The 20,059-nt window shown below is 51.6% G+C and overlaps 7 protein-coding genes across 7 annotated transcripts; 3 read left to right on the top strand and 4 right to left on the bottom strand.

Annotated features, from left to right (window-relative positions):
* Positions 1–422: 422 nt before the first annotated feature.
* LRP88_07221 (actin-related protein 2) lies at positions 423–1,752 on the bottom strand (the record flags this gene model as incomplete). Its single annotated transcript, XM_083243755.1, has 3 exons — positions 423–1,153; positions 1,222–1,641; positions 1,731–1,752. 3 exons carry the CDS (start codon positions 1,750–1,752, stop codon positions 423–425), a joined length of 1,173 nt encoding a protein of 390 aa, XP_083100979.1.
* A 328-nt stretch (positions 1,753–2,080) lies between these two features.
* Positions 2,081–2,924, top strand: LRP88_07222 (Asp/Glu/hydantoin racemase; the record flags this gene model as incomplete). The annotated part of the gene is made up of 2 exons (XM_083243756.1): positions 2,081–2,197; positions 2,256–2,924. The coding sequence occupies 2 exons, from the start codon at positions 2,081–2,083 to the stop codon at positions 2,922–2,924; spliced, it is 786 nt and encodes a 261-aa protein (XP_083100980.1).
* Positions 2,925–3,176: 252 nt separating this feature from the next.
* LRP88_07223 (general substrate transporter) lies at positions 3,177–4,766 on the bottom strand (the record flags this gene model as incomplete). Its single annotated transcript, XM_083243757.1, has 2 exons — positions 3,177–4,604; positions 4,668–4,766. The coding sequence occupies 2 exons, from the start codon at positions 4,764–4,766 to the stop codon at positions 3,177–3,179; spliced, it is 1,527 nt and encodes a 508-aa protein (XP_083100981.1).
* Positions 4,767–9,944: 5,178 nt separating this feature from the next.
* Positions 9,945–10,801, top strand: LRP88_07224 (pectate lyase; the record flags this gene model as incomplete). The annotated part of the gene is made up of 3 exons (XM_083243758.1): positions 9,945–10,104; positions 10,177–10,306; positions 10,357–10,801. The coding sequence occupies 3 exons, from the start codon at positions 9,945–9,947 to the stop codon at positions 10,799–10,801; spliced, it is 735 nt and encodes a 244-aa protein (XP_083100982.1).
* A 982-nt stretch (positions 10,802–11,783) lies between these two features.
* On the top strand, positions 11,784–13,088 carry LRP88_07225 (Alpha/Beta hydrolase protein; the record flags this gene model as incomplete). Its single annotated transcript, XM_083243759.1, has 6 exons — positions 11,784–12,129; positions 12,182–12,275; positions 12,325–12,382; positions 12,442–12,519; positions 12,575–12,836; positions 12,889–13,088. The coding sequence occupies 6 exons, from the start codon at positions 11,784–11,786 to the stop codon at positions 13,086–13,088; spliced, it is 1,038 nt and encodes a 345-aa protein (XP_083100983.1).
* A 369-nt stretch (positions 13,089–13,457) lies between these two features.
* LRP88_07226 (uncharacterized protein) lies at positions 13,458–15,080 on the bottom strand (the record flags this gene model as incomplete). The annotated part of the gene is made up of 5 exons (XM_083243760.1): positions 13,458–13,691; positions 13,754–13,858; positions 13,906–14,634; positions 14,684–14,755; positions 14,808–15,080. 5 exons carry the CDS (start codon positions 15,078–15,080, stop codon positions 13,458–13,460), a joined length of 1,413 nt encoding a protein of 470 aa, XP_083100984.1.
* Positions 15,081–16,808: 1,728 nt separating this feature from the next.
* LRP88_07227 (class I SAM-dependent methyltransferase) lies at positions 16,809–18,320 on the bottom strand (the record flags this gene model as incomplete). The annotated part of the gene is made up of 8 exons (XM_083243761.1): positions 16,809–17,072; positions 17,124–17,466; positions 17,518–17,607; positions 17,662–17,674; positions 17,745–17,772; positions 17,834–17,900; positions 17,962–18,003; positions 18,055–18,320. 8 exons carry the CDS (start codon positions 18,318–18,320, stop codon positions 16,809–16,811), a joined length of 1,113 nt encoding a protein of 370 aa, XP_083100985.1.
* Positions 18,321–20,059: the final 1,739 nt, after the last annotated feature.

The raw sequence follows: 20,059 nt of genomic DNA on the forward strand, positions 1-20,059 counted from the left end.
ATACAAGCCTGCTGGGATCGATGGGAGGGAAAAACGATGAAATTGGCCAAAGAATGCGTGATGTAGAATCATTTCTGACCGGTCGGTTGACATGGCCATCGAGGTTGTGTCAAGCCTGCGACGACTCGTGAAAGACGGGTGATGACTAAGCCAGCATTCGTTGCTTAGAATTCCAGTTGGTGATGCCTTCAAGGTTCACAGAGCTTGAGTGTTAACCAAGAGCATGTACGCACTCCCTACCCGGGTCGAGAGGATGATTCACAATCGATCTACACACAAACGATCTTGAGTCCCCTTCAATTCACCAGTCCCCCCTTATACCAGGCTTCATTCTTATAACATATTTTCTTGCTGTCTAGCTAACTTTCACAACAAATACCAATCCATTCTCTCCTCTAATCAACATACGCTCACCAGCACATCTATCGCGGTCCTAGCTTCTCCAGCACCCGCGGTCCCTGCTCCTCCCACTCCGCCTTGGTAACCCACATGCTCTCCTTGTCCGCCATGATGTTGGCCAGCACCGCACCGCCCAGGAACACCATGTGTCGCCGTCGTGGAGGATCCTCTATCCGCACCTTGAACTTGCTCAGCCGTTCCGGGTTGCCCTGCAGCGCCCGCGTGAGCCACAGCTGCTTCAGCTCCTTCTCCAGTCGCGACGGGAGTCCTGGGTACATGCTGCTGCCGCCAGACAGGACAATAGCCTTGAACAGGGACGAGCGGATGTCCACGTCGGCAGACTGGATCGTGTTGAACAGGAACTCGCCTAGGCCGGGCGACTCGCTATCGACAAGGTGAGGCTGGAACAGACACTCGGGCGCCTCGAATCGCTCGCTACCCACGCGGATCACGCGTCCGTCCGGCAGGGTGTAATCCTCCACAAGCACAGTGGTATCCTCGCTCAGGCGCTTGTCCAGCTCCAGGTCGTATGACACGTAGCATAGCTTCTCCTTGATCTGGCGGACAGTCTCGAAATCGGCGGTTCGGTTGAGGGCGTAGCCGCGGCGCAGGAGCAGCTTGATCAGGTTGCGCGTCACGTCTCGGCCGGCAACATCTAATCGCTTTGTGAGGTGGTTGAGGACCACGGATTCGTAAACAGGGACAATGTGTGTGACACCATCACCCGAGTCGACGACAACACCAGAGCTAAGACCTACACCGCATCAAGTCATTAGCTTCAATCGCGTTCATAGCTTCCATCAAGCTTCGGGCGCAACTCACCTTGCGCGTACAGGGCCAGGACGGCCTGGATGGCAACGTAAACACCCCCGAATCCATATCGATCAAACATGACCTCGCACATCTTCTCCCGGTTCTTGAGCGGGTTCATCGGCGGCTCTGTCAAGAGAATCTTCTGGCCCTGGGGATTCACCTTGAGCTTCTCAAAGAAGGTATAATCCCAGAGGTGCTCCATGTCATCCCACTTCTTGACGATACCGTTCTCCATGGGATAGCTGATCTGAAGCATCGTTCGGGCGGCGGCGGCCTCGTCACCGCACATGATGTCCTTGATCACCAGGTCGCTGTCCGTCTGCTCCTCAGACCGGAGGATCGGCCGACCGACGATGGACGGGTACTGGTGCTCGGGGAAGTTCTGCGCGGCATATCCGACCTTGAGGAAACCGGTACCGCCGTCGAGGACTAGGCGGTAGGAGTGAGGTCAGCTTTCCCCAGCTCAGGGGGTGTACAGGTTCGAGCTCGGGAGCTCTGGAAATGTGATTCAAGCTTACCAATGGGTGGGGGGTTGGCCATCTTTGCGACAGCCCGAGGCGGGATATAATTATTTGAACGTGGTGAGGCTGAGGTTGAAGGTGCGGTGTTGCTGTCGCCAGGAGCTTGGGGGAGGTTGAGGTGTTCGTCAGTGGTGGGGTTGTCGTCAGAGGTGGCTGAGGCGGATCACGTGGCGCCCCGCGATAAACTTGATGGCTTCAACAATGTCGGTGCCGTCATATAATTCTGGGGCCCCGCTCAGAGAAGACTCATAGATGATTTCTGGTTCACAACAAGATAGCTCTCCAGGCTCACGCCGCGTTTCAATCCCATATTCCAGGATCAAGTCTTTATAGATTTCTATTACATCATGTCCGAAATTCGCTTCCTTCGGCGGAGTCTCCGCATCCTCGTCCTCAATCCCAACTCATCCACCACCATGACGGCAGGGGCGGCCAATGCCATTCGGCAAATGTCTCTTCCAGAAGTATGATATCTCAAGACAAAAAGAGATTGAATTTCTACACACGCTGATCTTGTCAAAGTCGGTGGAGATTTACACCTACACGGCACCTCCAGGCGCTGCTCCCGGCAGCATCAATGACCAGGAGGGTATCGACGCCAGTGCAAAGGCTGTCCTTGATGACCCCAACCTTCAGGAGGAGCTCGACTCCGACAAGTACGACGCCGTGCTTGTGGCCTGCTTCAGCGTGCACTGTCTCGTCTCCAAGTTGACGAGATACCGTCACCTCGCTGTCACGGGCATCTTTGAAGCCAGCATCCTGACGGCTCTTTCTCTCATCCCTGCGCCAGACGATGCTAGCAAATGGGGCATTGTCACAACAGGGAAATGGTGGGAGGACCACCTGTCGAACGGTGTCAAGAAATTCCTTGGCCAGGAAAGGGAGGGTGTCAACAACAAGTTCGCCGGTGTCTTCTCGTCTGGCCTCACCGCAGGCGACTTTCACACGGTATCACCAGAGCAGGTCAAGGAAAAGCTCAAGGGAGCAACTCGAGAGCTTCTCTCTTCGGGGCAGGTGTCATGTGTCTTGATGGGCTGTGCAGGAATGGCGGGTCTGGAGGAGATAATTCGCTCAACAGCCATCGAGATGTACGGCAAGGCCGACGGCAATCTCGTCTACATCATCGACGGTGTCAAGGCTGGTGTTATGCAGTTGGAGCAGATGGTCCACAGCAAAAGGGCCTTTCGGTGAAAAGTCATGTCAGTGATATCTCGTTATTTCTGTCAAGTCATACCTGCAAACGCCTAAACCGCTCATATCCATCAAGCATTGTGAAAAGGAACTGGCTAATAACACTCGCTCAGACCCTTGAAGAATCTGTCAAAATCATGAAGCACTCATAAAATAACTGAAGCTGCAACTCGCTTTGTGGATGTGCAATTGTCACTGATCCAGGTCTGAACCAAGTATGCGTGGTGCGTTGGCCTTCACGCCGTGCTGCCCCTAATCAACCCGTCGCGTTCTGCCCCAGACCTCGTCGGCATCCTTCTTACCCTTTGTCTCTGGCACGTTCCAAGAGACAAAGATGGCTGATCCACTGGCCAGGCCAGCGAAGATAAAGTAGACCCATCCATGGCCGCCAAGAAGGTTGTTCAGAGCTGTGTTGACGATGGGGAAGAATTGGGCCACGATGAATGTAGCCACGTAGTTGGCCGCAAGGCACCAGCTCTGTGTAGCTCCAACAGCTTCCTGCCCGACTAGCTCAGAGGCCAGGATAAAAGGCACGGGGCCGAGCCCAACGGCGTAGAAGCCCACGAAGATGACGACAGCAAAGGCTGAGAGAATCTTGACGCCAAAGACAATCGAAATGGCAAGAACAAATGCGCTTGATCCTTGTCCGATAATCGACGCAAGCAAACAAGTCTTGCGGCCGAGTCGGTCAGGCAGAGGAGCGCAGGCAACCGTCGTGATCAGGTTGACCACAGAGATAAGAATGGTAAGCAGGGCCGAGGAAATCGGGAGGAGGTCCGCAAGGAGGGAGACGGAGTACATGATGATCGAGTTGATGCCGCAAAGTTGTTGCACAAACATGATGCCAACAACGGCAACAATGGCAGGCCTGTAGAGGGGGTCTTTGAGCACCTGAAGGAAGCCGAGGTGCTCAACAGGGCCCTTTACAGCGGCAGGGGCTGTTTCAGCTGCTCCATCAGCCTGAAGAAGCCCCTCCTCTTCAGTCGCTTCCCGTTCATCGGAGCTCCATGTCTCGGTTTCCTCGTGGATGTCGTAGCCCATGCCACGGATCCTCTGCAACGTCCTCTTGGCCTTGGTCGAATCACCCTGCGCAGCTAACCATGACGGAGATTCTGGCACAACCACCAGACCGAGAGTCTGTGCTGCAGCAATAAAGAAACCGGAGCCAAGGATCCACCTCCAGGCGTTCCCATAGCTCAGGAAGTATCCGAGGGTTTGAACGCCTAGAATACCCACGTTGATGGAGATCTGGGTCATGAAGCCAAAGAGACCGCGCTCCTTGGGTGGCGCAATCTCGCTGATGTACAGAGGTACCACAACAGTAGAGGCACCAGCGCCAATTCCGGAAATGAGGCGGCCGAGCGCCATAACAAAGACACTTCCGGCGATTGTCTCGATGGCGGCTCCAAACAGGTAGAGCAGGGCGGTGAAACGCATCGCAGGAAGACGACCGCGTCGAGACGAGAAGGGGCCAGACACAAGAGCTCCCAGCAAGCCTCCCAGTGTGAATATCGACGATATGGTTGCGAAAGCAGCTTCGTTCATCGGGATACAGTTGGAGAAGAGGCCGCCCGAGGGCTCGTTCGGTTTCGAAGAGGTGACGAATCCCTTGAGACGCTCAAATGTCGAGATGGACTTTTTACGGCAGGTGATGACATCTTGGGGCGCGTTGAGCTCGGCCTGTGGGTGAATGTTAGCAAGAGGTCACTGTTAGAGGGCACGCTGATGCTGGAGGGGAAGTACCAGATGGAAGCCGAACTGTAATGACCCCAGCGTCGTGATTGCGATGAGCAGGATCAGATAGCCGCTGATATCGCGGAGCCTGATGGCGCCGCCTGCCATTTTGCCGTCGATTGCCGTGAATTGGTAAGGAAGCTGTAGAGTAGCTATCGCGGTGAAGTGGTGTTGAGAGTTGGAGGTTCGTTCAGCAGCAGCTCCCATGAGCTTCGGCGGGTGGTCATGGGGGTGGGTCCACGTGCCGCAGTGGCTTGCATCCCCCCTGCGTCATTCCGAGATAGGCTCTAGGGTCAGCCATGGACAAAGAGTTACGCCATGGTTCAATGCAATCTGAATGCGGAGGAATGTACTGAACTTTGTTTAGGTGGAAGAAATGAGATCTACGTTTTATGTGATCTATTTAGTCAAACTCTAAGCTTCTCATTAGGGAAAGCTAGGTACTAGGGTCATAGCATCCTGGGCCAAGGCATCACAAACAACCGCCTTTGACCGAGGAACTCAGGTGGTTGCTACTAACCCCGCCTTTAATTAGGCGCCGGGAAAATAAAGACATTCAACTTGACTCTACGCTTTCGGGAAAGGGTCTTGAGATACTTACTATGAGCAACCCATTGAGTATTACCGCAAGTATAGTGGAAGTACTTCAATCTGCTGCCACGGCCACCCAGTGTTTCAAAAACGCCAAGCAACGCTCGACCGACCGGCTACGATCGCGCGATGAGCTGAGGAGTATAGCCTGTCTGCTCGAGATTCCCAAGGACCGTATCGAGGACTCAGAAGACGCGATTGAGGCTGCCGAGGCTCTGAAGCCTGCGTTAATAAGAGCGCTAGCCAGTCCCGGCAGCCTTATCAGCCTCTTTAAGAAGACCCTCCAAGATATCATTGCCAAGCTTGTGCTTCCATACAGCTTGCGTCGGCTGGTCAAGCCTTTCGCCTGGCCATTTGATAGGAGAGACGTTTCTAAAATGCTTGCTTTCTCAGAACGACCCAAGACATAGTTTAAATTGATTATGCAAAATGATATTTTGTATGGGCTATTAAGGGTTCAAGATCAAAATGCGTCTTGTTGGCTTACGAAATGCTCCATAGCGAGCTAGCCAAGCTTACGTTGACGATCTGATTGATAACTTTGGCAGATCCGAGGCTAAAGATCGAGAGTGGGAAGCGCGGAAGACCGTCCCCTTGATAAGCCCAATATCTTTTCTTGCCAAGCATGCCGACGTCCTGGAGAGTGTCCAGCCCCGGGCTAGTACTTGGCTACTTGAGCATGAGACGTTCTGAAGCTGGGTCAAAGGGGACATCGACACCCTGTCTTGCTCAGGTATCTGTGTTTCGAGTTGTTATAATCGTGATGATTTAGCTGGGGTTGTCAAGACGAATCTTGCGTCAGCGGGCTCTTGATCTCAGTGGGTTTCATCGTCAGTTACCCAACTCGCTTCACCTCCTTGATTTTCCCCGGTAGCTTGGATGCCATGTACCCGGATACGCTCGAACTAATCTACAGCCAAACTCCAGACGCTGTACATCTAGCTGAGGCTGTGCTGTTCTTGAGTGTCGTGTGCGAAGCGCCCCCTACGGCTTTGCAGTTGCAGAAAATGCATGCCGCCCAGGACGTGGTCCTCGAAGATGACGATCTTCCGGACGGCAGCATCCGAATTGTTGCCTTTTGAAAATCTCAACATCGTCAATGGAGATTTTAGCCTGTTTGACTGTTTTATTATAAGGCTTAGCAATACCTTGGGGGGTCTCATGGTCGAAAGCTCATGCAAGGCACGATGAGTATCACAAGGATTAGTTTGAAGCATCTGACTTTGCCAAACCTTTCTGGTGGTATCTGTAGACTAAAAGGGCATAGTCTAGCGGCTCGAGCAATATTCTTTCTTTAAACACGCCGCAAAGAGTTGAGCTCTGAAATCAGCAAGCTCAAAGGAGCTGATTTCATCTGGTGGCTGGACAAGTTGCCTTCCAATGCTACGGCGGTGGAGATAACAAGTCAGGGTTTCCGTTTTGACGGCTTCCACTATTTCAGCTGAAGCTGAGAGTTCCCAAGAGGTACCCCTGCTCGCGTTCTCGTCGCTGCTGGCTGATCACGAGGGCTCAAGCAGGGCTTCTGCCACGATAAAGTCTCAAGATGGAGTGTGAGTTAGCCAGAGTTCAAGAATCCAACGAGCCGGCTGAAGACGAGGTTGCGCCCAAGGCCATATCAAAGACTCAGTCATCTGAAACGGACCTGGGCGATTTTTCCGAGGTGGTGGAGAACTTGGAGCACAGCATGGGGTTTTCAAGACGTTACGACCTGAATGAGGAGACTGCTATGAGGCATTTCGCATAGGTTTTCAGCTGCATTAACAAAGCAACGGGCACGTCATCCGCCGCGAAGACCTGTACCGCTGAAGAATGAACCAAGTCTACCTGCAAACTGAATGCTATACGTAGTGAGGCTCGGATACAGAGAGAAATTCAACGGCAGCCTCGGACAAATGTCTTGCGTCTTATTGATTTATTTGCTGAATACGCAGAATGCAAGACCTTCATGGTTCTGAGACATGCCCTAGAAGGAGATCTCTTCAACTTGATCGTCTAAAAGCATTGTTTGAGCGGGGGTGACTCACGTAGTGTCATCTCCTGGGTGCTTTCCGGGCTTGACTTCTTGGTGAGTTGCGTTGATATTCAGTGTTGAGGCGAAGGCAAGAAAGCATGACCTTGGATGGGCACATCCGGACATCCGGCCTGAGAAAAGTATTCTCTTTTGTACCGAGACTATTTTCGTCAAGGCGGCCTATTTTGGTAACCCGCAGGTTTTCATTAGTTGACAGGTAAACCTTGACGGGTGGTTTTTAAGCTCCGAGTCCCACTATCAAGCCAATAACACCTCCTTCAGCACAAGCACAACATGCACCAGAGCCTTCACACCGACATGAAGCCTCTTCCCTGTTGTCTCGTAACCGCGGTCCTCCTTTTCAGAACTCTAGCAGTAATGATGCCTCGGACAGTGGTTTTCAAAATTCATAAGCCAAAATGTACGTCGGCCATGTCCGAGTCCGTAACCGCCCTTACCTGAACTTAGTTGGAATGAACGAGAGGTATGACGACAAGAACTTGCTACTAGTTCTACCCAAAGTTTTTGGGAAATACTCAGCCACTTCTAGATTCAGGCCGTGTTAAGACCACGCCCTCTATTACAAAGCGGTAGTCGTCAGCAACAATACTTCGGAACATCGGGAAGCATGTGTTGAATGATACGATGATCTATCCTCCTTCTCTTCTCTATCTCGGCCTCACCGAGCAAAAGTCCTCTCTTCGTAAAGCGGCACAGTTCAAACTTTGATAAACCCAGGGTAACCCGGGTAGTTAACAAATGGCGATTTTTGACTTTGGGCTAACTCGGAAATAGCTCGCCATAGCGGTGAGCACGGCGGTTCGAGGAATCCACTTCCCAGTCTCGGGAACACGATCCTCCCGTGTTTGCGGCAGATCCTCGTAACGTTGTCTTGCAGACTCGCGAAAAGTGTACGGTAGACGTATACGGTGGCAAGGTTACAGGGTAAGAGTGGGTTTTCAGTTGATGATTACGTGTATGTATGCATACCGGAGTTTACAGGACTGACGAACAACTCATGTCAAAGACACTACCTATGTGATAGAATAAGGAAGATTTGGCGTGTTTAAACGTTGAGTGCTTGCGTATACCTAGCAGAATGGTTTATCTGCTTAGCCTGAATCCTATAATTACCTATGGTGCCTTGGCATTTCGCACTTCTCTACTGACATCTCAACAAAAGTCGGAGGTAACGGAGTCCGCAAATCAGAGTGGACAACAAGCCTAGTTAACCTATCATACCAATCCCTGAGCTGTCGTCGGCAGGCGTGGATAAATAAGCTTTCTGTCTCCAAAATATCCTCAAACACGTTGAATCATTTTTCCTCCAATAGCTTGGACTCACCCGCATCCGTGCTCGCACATCCCCCGGCACGTGGTGCGATCCCTGGAGGTACTGGACCCCGTCTAGACTGATTGTCCGTAAAGACATTAGATAACAACTTGCTCACGTATCCTGCTTTACGAGATCCTGCGGTACTCATCATTTGCATGGACTCTACTTGTAACACTAGCCTCTCCCTCATAGCACTTGAGACAGCCCTGTTATACAATCATCTCCAGCTCAAACAACCATGATTCTTTAGCTTACTCCCTAGCACCTTAACGAGGAATAACCATAACGGTAACCATGATCCGGCGACCCGGGGTGGATGTCGCCTCCGGACATGGGACCATCTCGGACGGGCCGACCCCATAACAAAGGGGCGTAAGGCGTGGATCTCGGGACATGATCCATGAACGGCAAGGTACAGCGCTCGGAAGAAATCCAGGGGTTGGTTCCGTGATGATGCTACGCTGGACTGGGCGAACTACCGAAAGTAAGGGTCCTGAGCCATTCCCATGGGCGTGTCCGCTTGTTAACCGTATTTTGAAGCATCTGACTTAAGGTTAAGATGGAATACGAGGTTGTAAGCCCCCGTATACTCTTCTAGGACTATCCTAGAATGAGCCATGAAAGTGAAAGGGGGCAAGCAGTCAGCAAAAGATGTTGGAGGCTGCGATTGTTGAACGACAGTATGCCAAGCAAAGCCGGTAGATAGAGTAACACGTTGATCAGGATGCCAGTCGGATTTTCCTCCCCGTCTCCGTGATCCATACTGCTGTTGGCTCTAAAAATTCGGCAGACATTCATAAGGCTGAACCCATCACCCGGCTCCAGCTCGCTTGTCCTTGTCAGCCACTGCCGAACAATGGAGCCCCAGGCACATGAATCACCCTGCTGCAGCAGTGACAGTTGTTTTACATGACTCACGGCTTGACCGACTCGGTTTCGCTCCAGGACATCCTTGCAATGGCGGAACGATTCCTCCATTGGGGAGGTGGACTTCTGGAATAGGACCATGTAACAGTCTTTTGGGTGGCAGGGTGTCAGAATCGCCCCGAATACACACCTTGACAGTTCGGCGAAGCAATGGTTCTCCGGGGTTTGCATGTCACTCCGGCACTACACCGCCAAGGGCCTGGAAGCCTACGGCTCCTCGGTGTTTATCAAGTAGTGAAACACCGAGAAGCGGTCCAATCTACCATCCCAACCTCGAGAAATGCCAGGTATAAAAGGGTAGCGAAGTCCTTTCCTAGACAACTCCTTCACTCCATCACTATCACGCACTCAATCAGACATCACTCAGCTCAAGTCTCAAGCTCAACTCTCAAGTTCAACTCTCAAGTTCAACTCGATCACCATGAAGGCCTCCGCTCTCATCATCGCCGCCGTCACTGGCGCCTCTGCTGCCGTCACTACCACTCTTCCCGCTTCCAAGGGTGTCCAGAGCGAACCCACTGCCATCCCCGTTCCCAAGGGAGGCAAGTACGATGGTGGCATGAAGCGATTCGTGCGCAACCGTAAGTCAACCCTGAAACAACAGTCCGGCCGTCATGACAACCTCGGTTACTAACATCCATTTCCGCCTTCAGCCAGCACTTGCAAGGACCAGTACGAGACTGGTGAGAAGGACGCCTCCTTCATTCTTGAGGACGGTGCCACTCTCTCCAACGTTATCATCGACCGCTCTTCCGGTGAGGGTGTTCACTGCAAGGGCACTTGGTAAGTCCCTACCTCACCAACGCCTACACCAGAACTAACACATCCACCAGCACCCTGAACAACATCTGGTGGGCCGATGTCTGCGAGGACGCCGCCACCTTCAAGCAGAAGTCCGGTACCTCCACCATCAACGGTGGTGGTGCCTTCAGCGCCGAGGACAAGGTCCTCCAGTTCAACGGCCGCGGCACGCTGAACGTCAACGACTTCTACGTCCAGGACTACGGCAAGCTGATCCGCAACTGCGGCAACTGCGAGGGCAACGGCGGCCCCCGCAACATCAACATCAAGGGCGTTGTCGCCAAGAACGGTGGCGAGCTTTGCGGCGTCAACCACAACTACGGCGACGTCTGCACCATCACCGACTCTTGCCAGAACAAGGGCAAGAGCTGCCAGGCCTACACTGGTAACGACCAGGGGAAGGAGCCCCCGAAGTTCGGCGAGCCTGGCGACAACGGCAAGTCTTGCCTCGTCAAGAGCTTCCGCACCAACTGCTAGATGGTTTCACTCAGCTTTGCCGAGCGGTGATGAATCTCGCCTTCAGGGGGAGCTTCTCCATGGGGGAGAGACTGGTTACTGCTTGATGATTGTGTGTGTTATCTTAAAGTTGTCACTTCTATGGAATCTAGCTGGATCGGGTGCTAGAGATGGTAAAAGAGCATAGCAGTGATAGTTCTTGTGTGTACATATTTAGAGAGATAGTATATAAAACGTGGTGCTTGATGGAACTCCTTTGCCTCCTGGGGCTTTCAATTACTCCTTCTACCGTGAAACCCTCTCATTGACAAGTACAAAAACTCCAGAGAGGCTCTGGACACATCCTGTCGTACGTCGCCGCGACTTGTGTCGACTGTCCACGGATGATCAATACACTGCTTGACAATGAGCCACTTCTCTGAGTTCACGACAAGTATGTTGCCAATTGGATCAGGAGCCGGGTCTGATAGAGTCCCAGCGAGGTGGTGGGCAATCGAATTTAGCCGTATTGATTTGCTACTGTGTCAGAATTCATGGTTGTTGCTGTGTTATTATATGGTGATATGTGAGCAACATGATGTACCATTTCCAAGACTCCTCAAGGTCGCAATCGTAAACAAATGACGTTAGCACCTTCTGTACTGTATAATATGCGTCAAGCGTAGATAATATGCAGGCGGAGGATAATAAATAGACAAGCGTGACAAGGTATGATTCATTGACCGAAAGTAGAACGGGGCCCACCTGCTCACGCACCTCTCCCCAATCACGATAGTTTGACGAGTTACAAGGTTTATTACAGATTACTGCATAGGGTCTAGTCGAGAATGATTCATAATGAACACTGTTTCGGATGTGTATTGTTTGAAGTTAATGATTGAGAGGAAAGAATATATAAGAGAAGGTCGGTAACTTGAAGAGAAAGAGATTGTTTACTATCCAATTCAACAATACCGATCAAGGTGACACTGGAAACACCACTACCAACTAGTGCCAAGTAACTATGAAGACGAAATCTACCCCCGAGTACGCCGACGTCACGGCCGACTTCAAAACCCTCCCAAAACACGGCCAGCTCTCAGAAAAGATCCCAGAGTATGCAGCCGCCGAGGATCAGATCAGGGCTGGTTACGAGGGCATCTGGGGTGCCCCCGACTTTCCTTCCATGCGGGCCGTTGCCGGCAATGCTGATGCTCCCATGCCGCCTGGTGGACCGGATCGTTACCGCGATGTGGTGACAGAGTTGATTCAGTTTCCTGTTCGTGATGGGACTTTGATTGAGCTCAAGGTTTACAAGTCACCGAATGTTGTGGAAGATGCTACTTTGATGTATCGCATGCACGGCGGCGGTATGTTCTGATTCCAACTGCCACATGTGATCTGCTAATCTCTGCGATTTAGGCATGGTCGTTGGAAGCCACGAAGTTGACGGCGCCGAGAATGTTTATGCTGCTACCAATCCCAACATTGTTGTTGTCAGTGTGGATTACCGATTGTGAGTTCCCATGGCATCAAAAATGAGAACAATCTGCTGATGGTTCTAGGGCTCCGGAACACCCATTTCCAATCCCATTCCAAGATAGCTACGATGGTCTTCTCTGGGTGAGTGGTTCATATATACAACAAACTGAACGTGGCGTACGTTACTAATAGCCCTTCAGTGCAAGGAGAATGCAAAGACCCTCGGTGTCAACCCTGAAAAAATTATCCTGAGCGGAAGCAGCGCAGGAGGCAGTCTTGTGAGTACGATTCAAATATTCCCTGGAACATATATTAACATGGATCCTATCCTAGGCCGCAACTGTGGCCGTTCAGGCTAGAGATGATGGGCTGACTGGCATCGTTGCTCAAGTCTTGCACTTTCCTTTGACCTGCCATCCCAAGTTCTTCCCCAGGGACAAGTACGAGTTTGGAAGTTATATCCAAAACTCTGAAAATCCTGTTCTTAGCTCCGTTATTTACGAGCTGACCCTCGACGCGCACGCTCCTAATGCTGAGCATGACTGGAGGCATTCCCCTCTTCTCGCCAAGTCACATGCGGGCCTTCCCCCAGCACGTGAGTATTGGATTGAGTACACAATTTTAGAATCTTGACTGACCAGTTCCAGTGATTCAATGCGCAGGGGGTGATATTCTCCGCGATGACGCTTTTGCCTACGCGGAAGCCCTGAAGGCCGATGGAGTCGAAGTTGAGCTGCACGCCTACGCTGGCGTGCCTCACTGCTTCCCCGTTATCTTTACTCAGATTCCTCAAGTTGCTGATTTTTATGAAAGATATACCAAGTTTTTAGAGAGGTATGCCAAGTGATGGCAACTTCCGGAGCTGAGGGAGCATTACTAGAGGAAGGCTCAGGGAGGGATATAATACTGTGGGCTAGGGTCCGGGGATATCGAAGTAATTTCTAAATGCCCCTTTAAATGGCACTGGTTGATTGTTTAGAGTGAAGAATTTCTCCTGGAATCGATTTCTAATTACAAAAATATGAAGCTGACGACTGACTACTCCTTGCAAGAGCTCACCAGTAAAGGGATACCGCATCGAGCTCTTAATTGTGGCTGCCAGGAGTAATACATGCACAGATATATGTGGGAAAGTCGATGATGATGCGAGGTAAAATCGCTACTGTTTCTACTAAAATTTCTACCCAGTCCTTCCCCTATCCTAAGAGTGCTGAACTTAGAATTGCTGGTCGATAAAGTAGTCATACTTGGGCGCCAACCGAACTCGGAACCTACGGCCCCAGACCATCAAGGGTACGCATGTCAGAGCGATTGCAGCCGCGATGCAACCCAGGAGCACAAACATGTCATATACACCCATGCCAGCCATCCATGGCGAGACCGCAAAGACGAGACCTGTCGCGATGATGTTGCGAACGAATACAACAGCTGTTAGAGCAGGACCGAGAATCTGGAAAGGAAAAGGTGTCAGCTTAGATGTAGAGTTGTGTAGCCGGGAGTAAAGCCTCTTACAAGTTGGTACGAGTCTTGGACGTAGGTGAGGGCTATGTCGCCACAGCCTCCGATGGAAAAGCCGATGAAGGCGGCACCCACAGCGTTAATGATCCAGGGCATTCCCTATATACCTTGTTAGACTATCAAGTGGAAGTAACGAAACGACATACCTTTGCAATCGTCAAGCCGTACATCAGACAGCCAATGACCATTGACATGCCCGGCACCAGGAACAGCCAAAGTCGTGTCTCGGGCTCGTAGATGCCTCCACGGCGCTTTGCAATCTGCACGATCATGTAGTCTACCAGCGGTCCGCCGAATAACGATCCCAGGATGGCACCAATGAAAGGGGGCAGGTTCATATTTCCAATACCGGCGGGAGAGAGGTTGTACGGAGGAGCCGCATAGAGAGCGCTCTGGGTGACTGCTAGAATGGCGAGCATGGCGATGCTCCATCCGTATTGAAGGGCGGCAAACATGACAGCGGGGAAGACGGCGAGGATGTGGAAAGGCTCGTAAAACTGCTGCCAGAATGATTTACCTGCAGCGGCTTCCTTGTCCAGAGACCAAAGCGCATGTCGCTCCCAGTATGTCTTCATCGGGATATTGGTATCGATCTCGACGAGTCTCTTTCGTTGACTCAAGATAGCCTCTTGGTCTTTGTCAAGCGAGGCAGGAACCGGGGGTTTAGCAATGCTGCTGACTTTGTTGAGTTGATCGTCGGGCGTGTTTGGTGTGATCTCGTGGCCGGTCAACGGAGGAGGAGTGTACTTGGACTCTTCGAGGAAGAAGAACATAATGATGGAGAGAACTCCCATGAAGATGGCGCAGAGCCAGAAACCCCAGCGCCAGCCCATGGAGACGGCGATGTGGCCACCCACGACAGGTCCGAGGTAGTTCTGGAGTTGTGTTAGTTGGGTATGCGTGGTATTGGCTGGGGGCACTGACTCCAATCATGACCATGATGAGATAGATGCCATTCATGGTGCCTCGCTGATGGACGAAGAAGAGATCCGATACCTATAAGATCAGTTAGTTAACTGTACATCGCTGCTTCTGGACCACGACTTACTGTAACCTGGAAGAGCGCCTCATTAACAGCTCCAGCAACTCCAGCGACGAGATTAGCTCCAATCATATCCCCCACGGTCTGCATCTCAGCCTGCCACACGGCAGCTGCAAACATGACAAGAGCTGTAACGATGTAAACAGGTCGACGACCAATACGGAGAGCAAGGGGGATGAAGATGATGCAGCCGACCGACAGGCCTGCCATGTTGGTTGCATATCCGTTGTTGAGGGCGTCGTAGCTCATGCCGAGTTGTTCGTTAAAGTCTTGCCACATTGGGACGCTGATGCAGAGACTGGATACAGGGTTAATTTTTTGTGGTTTGGAGATGGGACAGGAACCTTACATGGCGAATACCATCATGGCGTAGAGGGAAAGGAGCGTCATATGAATGATCTTGCGTCTTGAACTCCAGTTCTGTGATTGTTAGATGGTGATCGGAACCTCTTGGAGTATACGAACCAGGGGCTGATTCGGATCGGAACTCGGCTGAGGCGCAAGCAGGATGTGCGTCGCCTGCGAGTCATTGATGCGCTGCGTGCCCGGAGGCAGCACGTCGCCATGCAATGCGTTGGACATGATGCAGGTTGAACTGGGCAGTTGTCTGAGAGAGAGAGAGAGAGAGAGAGAGAGAGACTTGGTCAAGAAATGCCCATGGTCATGAGCATCGTCGTTGGAAAACGGAGGGTTTAAATGCAACACCAACCACACCCTCTTTGTTTATCACTTACCCGCGGCTACTCTTGTCAATCTTGGTCTAGTCGTATCAGCGTCGAGATAACCATCACCCCATCCTTGTCTAGGGGCATCCCAGTTGCTGTTGGGCGGCGCACATCCCCGGATAGCGCACATTCCCGGATAGCGGATGCGGGGTAGCGCTGCCTGACACTAAACCCGAAATTTACAATAGATTGCACACGTCGAATGCACCGGCTCGCGTGCAGGGTGTTTGTCACGGTACTGGGTTGTGACGTCGAGGTGAGGAGGACATGGTGGGCCGATAACGGCGGAACGTGTCGAATCGGATCGCTTCGCGGTGTAATGTGATGGCTCGTTTACGGACAAGAATCTGGGGTAATGAACAAATGGGTCTTGATTAAACAAGCCGGTTGATGTCCGAGGCTCTGGGAGGCCAAGGCCAAGACTTGTGCTGCAACCGAGGACAGGAGCCAGGGGTGGTTATCTGTAGTGAGAAATGAGGTATCGATATTGCGACGCATCTAGTGAGATTTGTTAGTTATTACAGAGTACTACTCGCCACTTTTAGTGACGATTTGCGGCCTGGGGATTGAAAGAGTTTGCCTCTGTACGGCATGGAACGGCCAGGGCATTATCTGATGACCAGTCAGCTTAGAGACGAGACTCAAGCACATCAAGACCTATCGCCGCTTCAAGAGCTGAGCCCATCCCGCCCCAAACTGGGTTAGTGCTAACATCGGGTTGAGGGACCCGAAGGCTACGTGGAGTCGGGCTGAGGTACCCGAGCACGCCGCCGGGGCTATTTCTGAGATTGGATCCCTGTCTTTGTCCCCGATTGGACTTTCTTACACGGGGAGATCTGGCTTGCATGAACCTATTTCATGAGAGACCTTTGCATCTGCCTGGACTATATCGAGGCCCGCCTCGCTCCCTGGCCTAGGGCCGAGATAATGGGCCAAGAAGGAAACAAAGACGAATCTAAACTGAAACATGAGAGAGCTGTGGTTTGGATTGCTACGGGTATAAGCGACAATCTGCTATCTAAGAGATGATGAAATGTAAAAAGATCTGGAAGAGCGTAAAGGAGAAAATAAAGAGCACCAACCTATGCGGGACAGAAAACAGGTCGACAAGTATATAATAATCAAAACGTAGTAAACTCTCAAAATCCTCGCTACAAGATCCATCTCTCGGAGAATAACAAGACATAAAAGCGAACTTTGCCTCTCGAGGATGCCAGATTGAGGCACTTGTTCAGAAAAACAAAAACACGCCCGCTCGCCAGTGAATTCCTCAGCCCCCCGTCTAGGCGGACTGCTCGGTCGCAGGTGGCTCAGCATTCAGCGGCTTCTGCGCCCAAACCGTCTTCAGAAAGACGTACGGGTGATACTTTAGGTTTCGCAGCTCGCTTCTGAAACGAGCGAGGTAGACGTGCACCTCGTCCGACGACCAGCCCAAAAAGGTGGCGACAAAGTTTACGAAGCCTTCAGGGTCTTGGGTGCCAAAGACTTGGCCGAAGCGGCCTATCTCTTTCAGCTTGGGGTCCTTGGGCCAAGGACTCAGGGGACACTTGGGATACTGTTAGCTAAATACCGCAGGGTCATAGGATGGCTGGCTTACTTTGCCGTTCCACTCCTTGATGTTGACAAATCCGGCCTCTTCCATAGCCGGCTTTTGGATTTGATCAGCAACAACGGTGAAGCTGTTTCCAATCTTCTTTGAAGCCTCGATAAACATCTTATCCCACTGGGCCAGGGCAGAATCCGGCGCGACCGTGTTGTCGTCACTTGTGACGGTTGGTGAGACTTCGAAACTCTCAATCCAACCACCTGGCTTGAGGACCCGATATGCCTGCTTGAACAGTGCTGGCCAGTCAGGGATGCATCCGATCAGGTAGCGGAAGTGAACGTAGTCAAAAGAGTCCGAGTCGAATGTCCACTCTTGGTTGCAGTCTTCGATCTCGCTAATGACAAGATGAGAAATGAAGGATTTTAATGGGGGTATGGTATCTTACAATTTGCAGTTGGGCGGGACCCAGCCAGGCTGGATAGGGGAGATGTCGGTGCCGATGACTTCGCACTGGGGGTACTCATCGGCGAAGTCGCTAATTCGCAAGTCGTTAGGACGAAATAAGTCGTTGAGCAGCAACCAAACTCACATAGCCCAAATACCTGCAGAGTGGTTAGATCAGGTGAGTGACCATGACGGCGATATATCACACTGCAAGATGTCTGCACTTACCGGTTCCTGTTCCAATATCAAGAGCTTTCTGATAGATGACGACAGGGTCAGAAATAGACCTAGGGGTAGCTAAAGATACGTGGACGTACTTGGATATCGTCCTTCAAAGGAGCCAAGTGAAGTGCTCCATCCTGGGACAGGGTCCACATGTGGTGACTGGGAAATCGTTAGGGTTGGGCACGATTTGATATTCAAACTCGAAGACAGGAATCCTTACCCAATATCCATAGCTTCGCTTTGACGTTCATCGTTGGCGCCCCTGGCGGAAGATCAGATAACCGTCTCAACCTCAAGGCGCGATGAGAATTACCAGTATGCGGCGTTTCCCCTCTCGCTGTGGTATGTCCTGCCGTTGATGGTGCGGTAATCAAGAATACTCGACGAAAGGGAAGCGGTAGAACTCTCAGCGTCGGATCCCAGGGTTGGATCCTCCTCGCCAGCATCCTCATCTGCCTCGATCACGCCCACTTGGGCCTGCTCAGGTGATTGGGCAGCCTCTGGCGATTGAGGCGACCTCGGCGATGCGGGAGATCGGCTCTTTGGGCTGCTGCTCTTCGGAGGACTGCTGCCTGCCATGTTGGACTAGTTATGGCGGTTGTTGTTACGATGGTGATACGGTGAGTGGGTGGGTTGGTGAAGTGAAAATAGGGAAATCAGAAGTTTGAAAGAGGGGTACCGATGGAGGCGAGCCCAGCCCTTACAAAGCTCAGAATAGCGACAGGGTAGGGGACAGGGCCTATAAGTCAGGTGTCTCGCACAAGCGAGTAGCCCAAAAATCCCTCATTTCCTCTCCTTTTTAATTGATTGAGCAAAAGTCTAGTGTTTTCTGATATGTGACGTGCCGTGGTTGGTAACGTAGGTCATTGGCTATTTCTTCAACACCACGCGGCCACAGGGAAGCCCCTTGCGCGGCAAGTCATGCAAGAAATGGTATAAATTCACCAGGCGGCACATTAGAGTTTGAGGACCGTTTCTTCTGTTTATTGTGTGCGTGTAATAATATCTAATAACCTGCAAGATTATTTGGTTGCAATAATATTCGCTTCCGCTGCGGGATGAAGATCCGCTAGGTCGTAAACGTTGATGAATCCGGCTCTTGTTGCGAACCGGATGCTTCCCGCGGGGTCTAAATTAGCTTCATGTCAAGCCAACGTGGCGCCACTAGGTTGGGTGGGCTCACGAACAACGGCAACGGCCCGTTCCAATGAACAGCCGAACAGGCAGACGAGAGGATCTCGGGATTTTATTTGCTTTTGTGCCAGATCGTTGAAGTTAATATGGACTCAGCTCCATTGCCTTTGATAATAGACAAGTCTGGGAGTTGGTTTCTCTCCTCAGTCCAGGGGAGTCTCGTGGTATTTGCGGTTCCCCCTCTTAACTCCAATGATATGACATGTTGCCGAGAAAAGGCGGTATCACAGATCAGCCAACTATGAAGGGATTAAAAGTCGCTTAGGTTGACTCGTCTCAGAGCATCTTGTCACAAGCAGGGGCACAGATAACCCACTCACAGCCCCTTGGCTGGAGTGCCGTTTTGATGCCCTAGTAGGTGGGCGCAGGGCGGTTTGGTGTGGATTGAAGGTGACCAGGTATCTGCACCTCCGGCACTTAACAGGATGCCGCTTCCTCAGCCAAGAGGTGCTAGATTATAGTGGGGCAATCCACCAAGACTCAGCTCTTGTCCACTAAATTCCAGTGGCTCGTGAGACCTTTAGGGGATTGATGCGCTAAACAACCTGTTAGGGTATACTTGGGGGTAGGCTTGTGGCGAATCACCGTGGCGGTGCCAACCTCAGTGAGAGCCAATCAAAGTCCGTCAAGCCACAACACGAAGTTACGGACGACACACAACGAGGCCAAAGAGCAGGAGACACCTTATGACCATCTTTTCACGGTAGAGAACATGGTGGGACCTAAGCCTGCAGACATATAGCTATTTAGATAGTGTAGCCAGGAGAGAATTTTAAGAGAAAGCGTGGCCTGGATGAGGTCAAGAAGGCGGTGATTGGGCCCGTGATGCAACATCCACGACCTTTGGCGATTGCATTGGACAACATATCAGAGAGTCAGACGCGAGGATAAGTGGCATATTAGATTTGGCCGTTGGCAGAATGCTCATAATTGACGATACCTGCCCGGGCACATCGGCTCAACCTTGGCACCGGCTCGGATTGAAGAGACAGGAGCTCGGTTCCAGAAACGGAAACGGATCTTGGGGTGCCCTGAATTGAATTGGATTTGGAGTGCCTGTCTAGAGGTCGTTATCAATGTGACGTGCTGGGATTGCTCACATCCACCCTGCGCCTCGAGTCTTG

This window comes from Fusarium phalaenopsidis (genome assembly GCF_050370095.1).
Source record: "Fusarium phalaenopsidis strain FUZ10S chromosome Unknown contig_32298, whole genome shotgun sequence".
NCBI lineage: Eukaryota > Fungi > Ascomycota > Sordariomycetes > Hypocreales > Nectriaceae > Fusarium > Fusarium phalaenopsidis.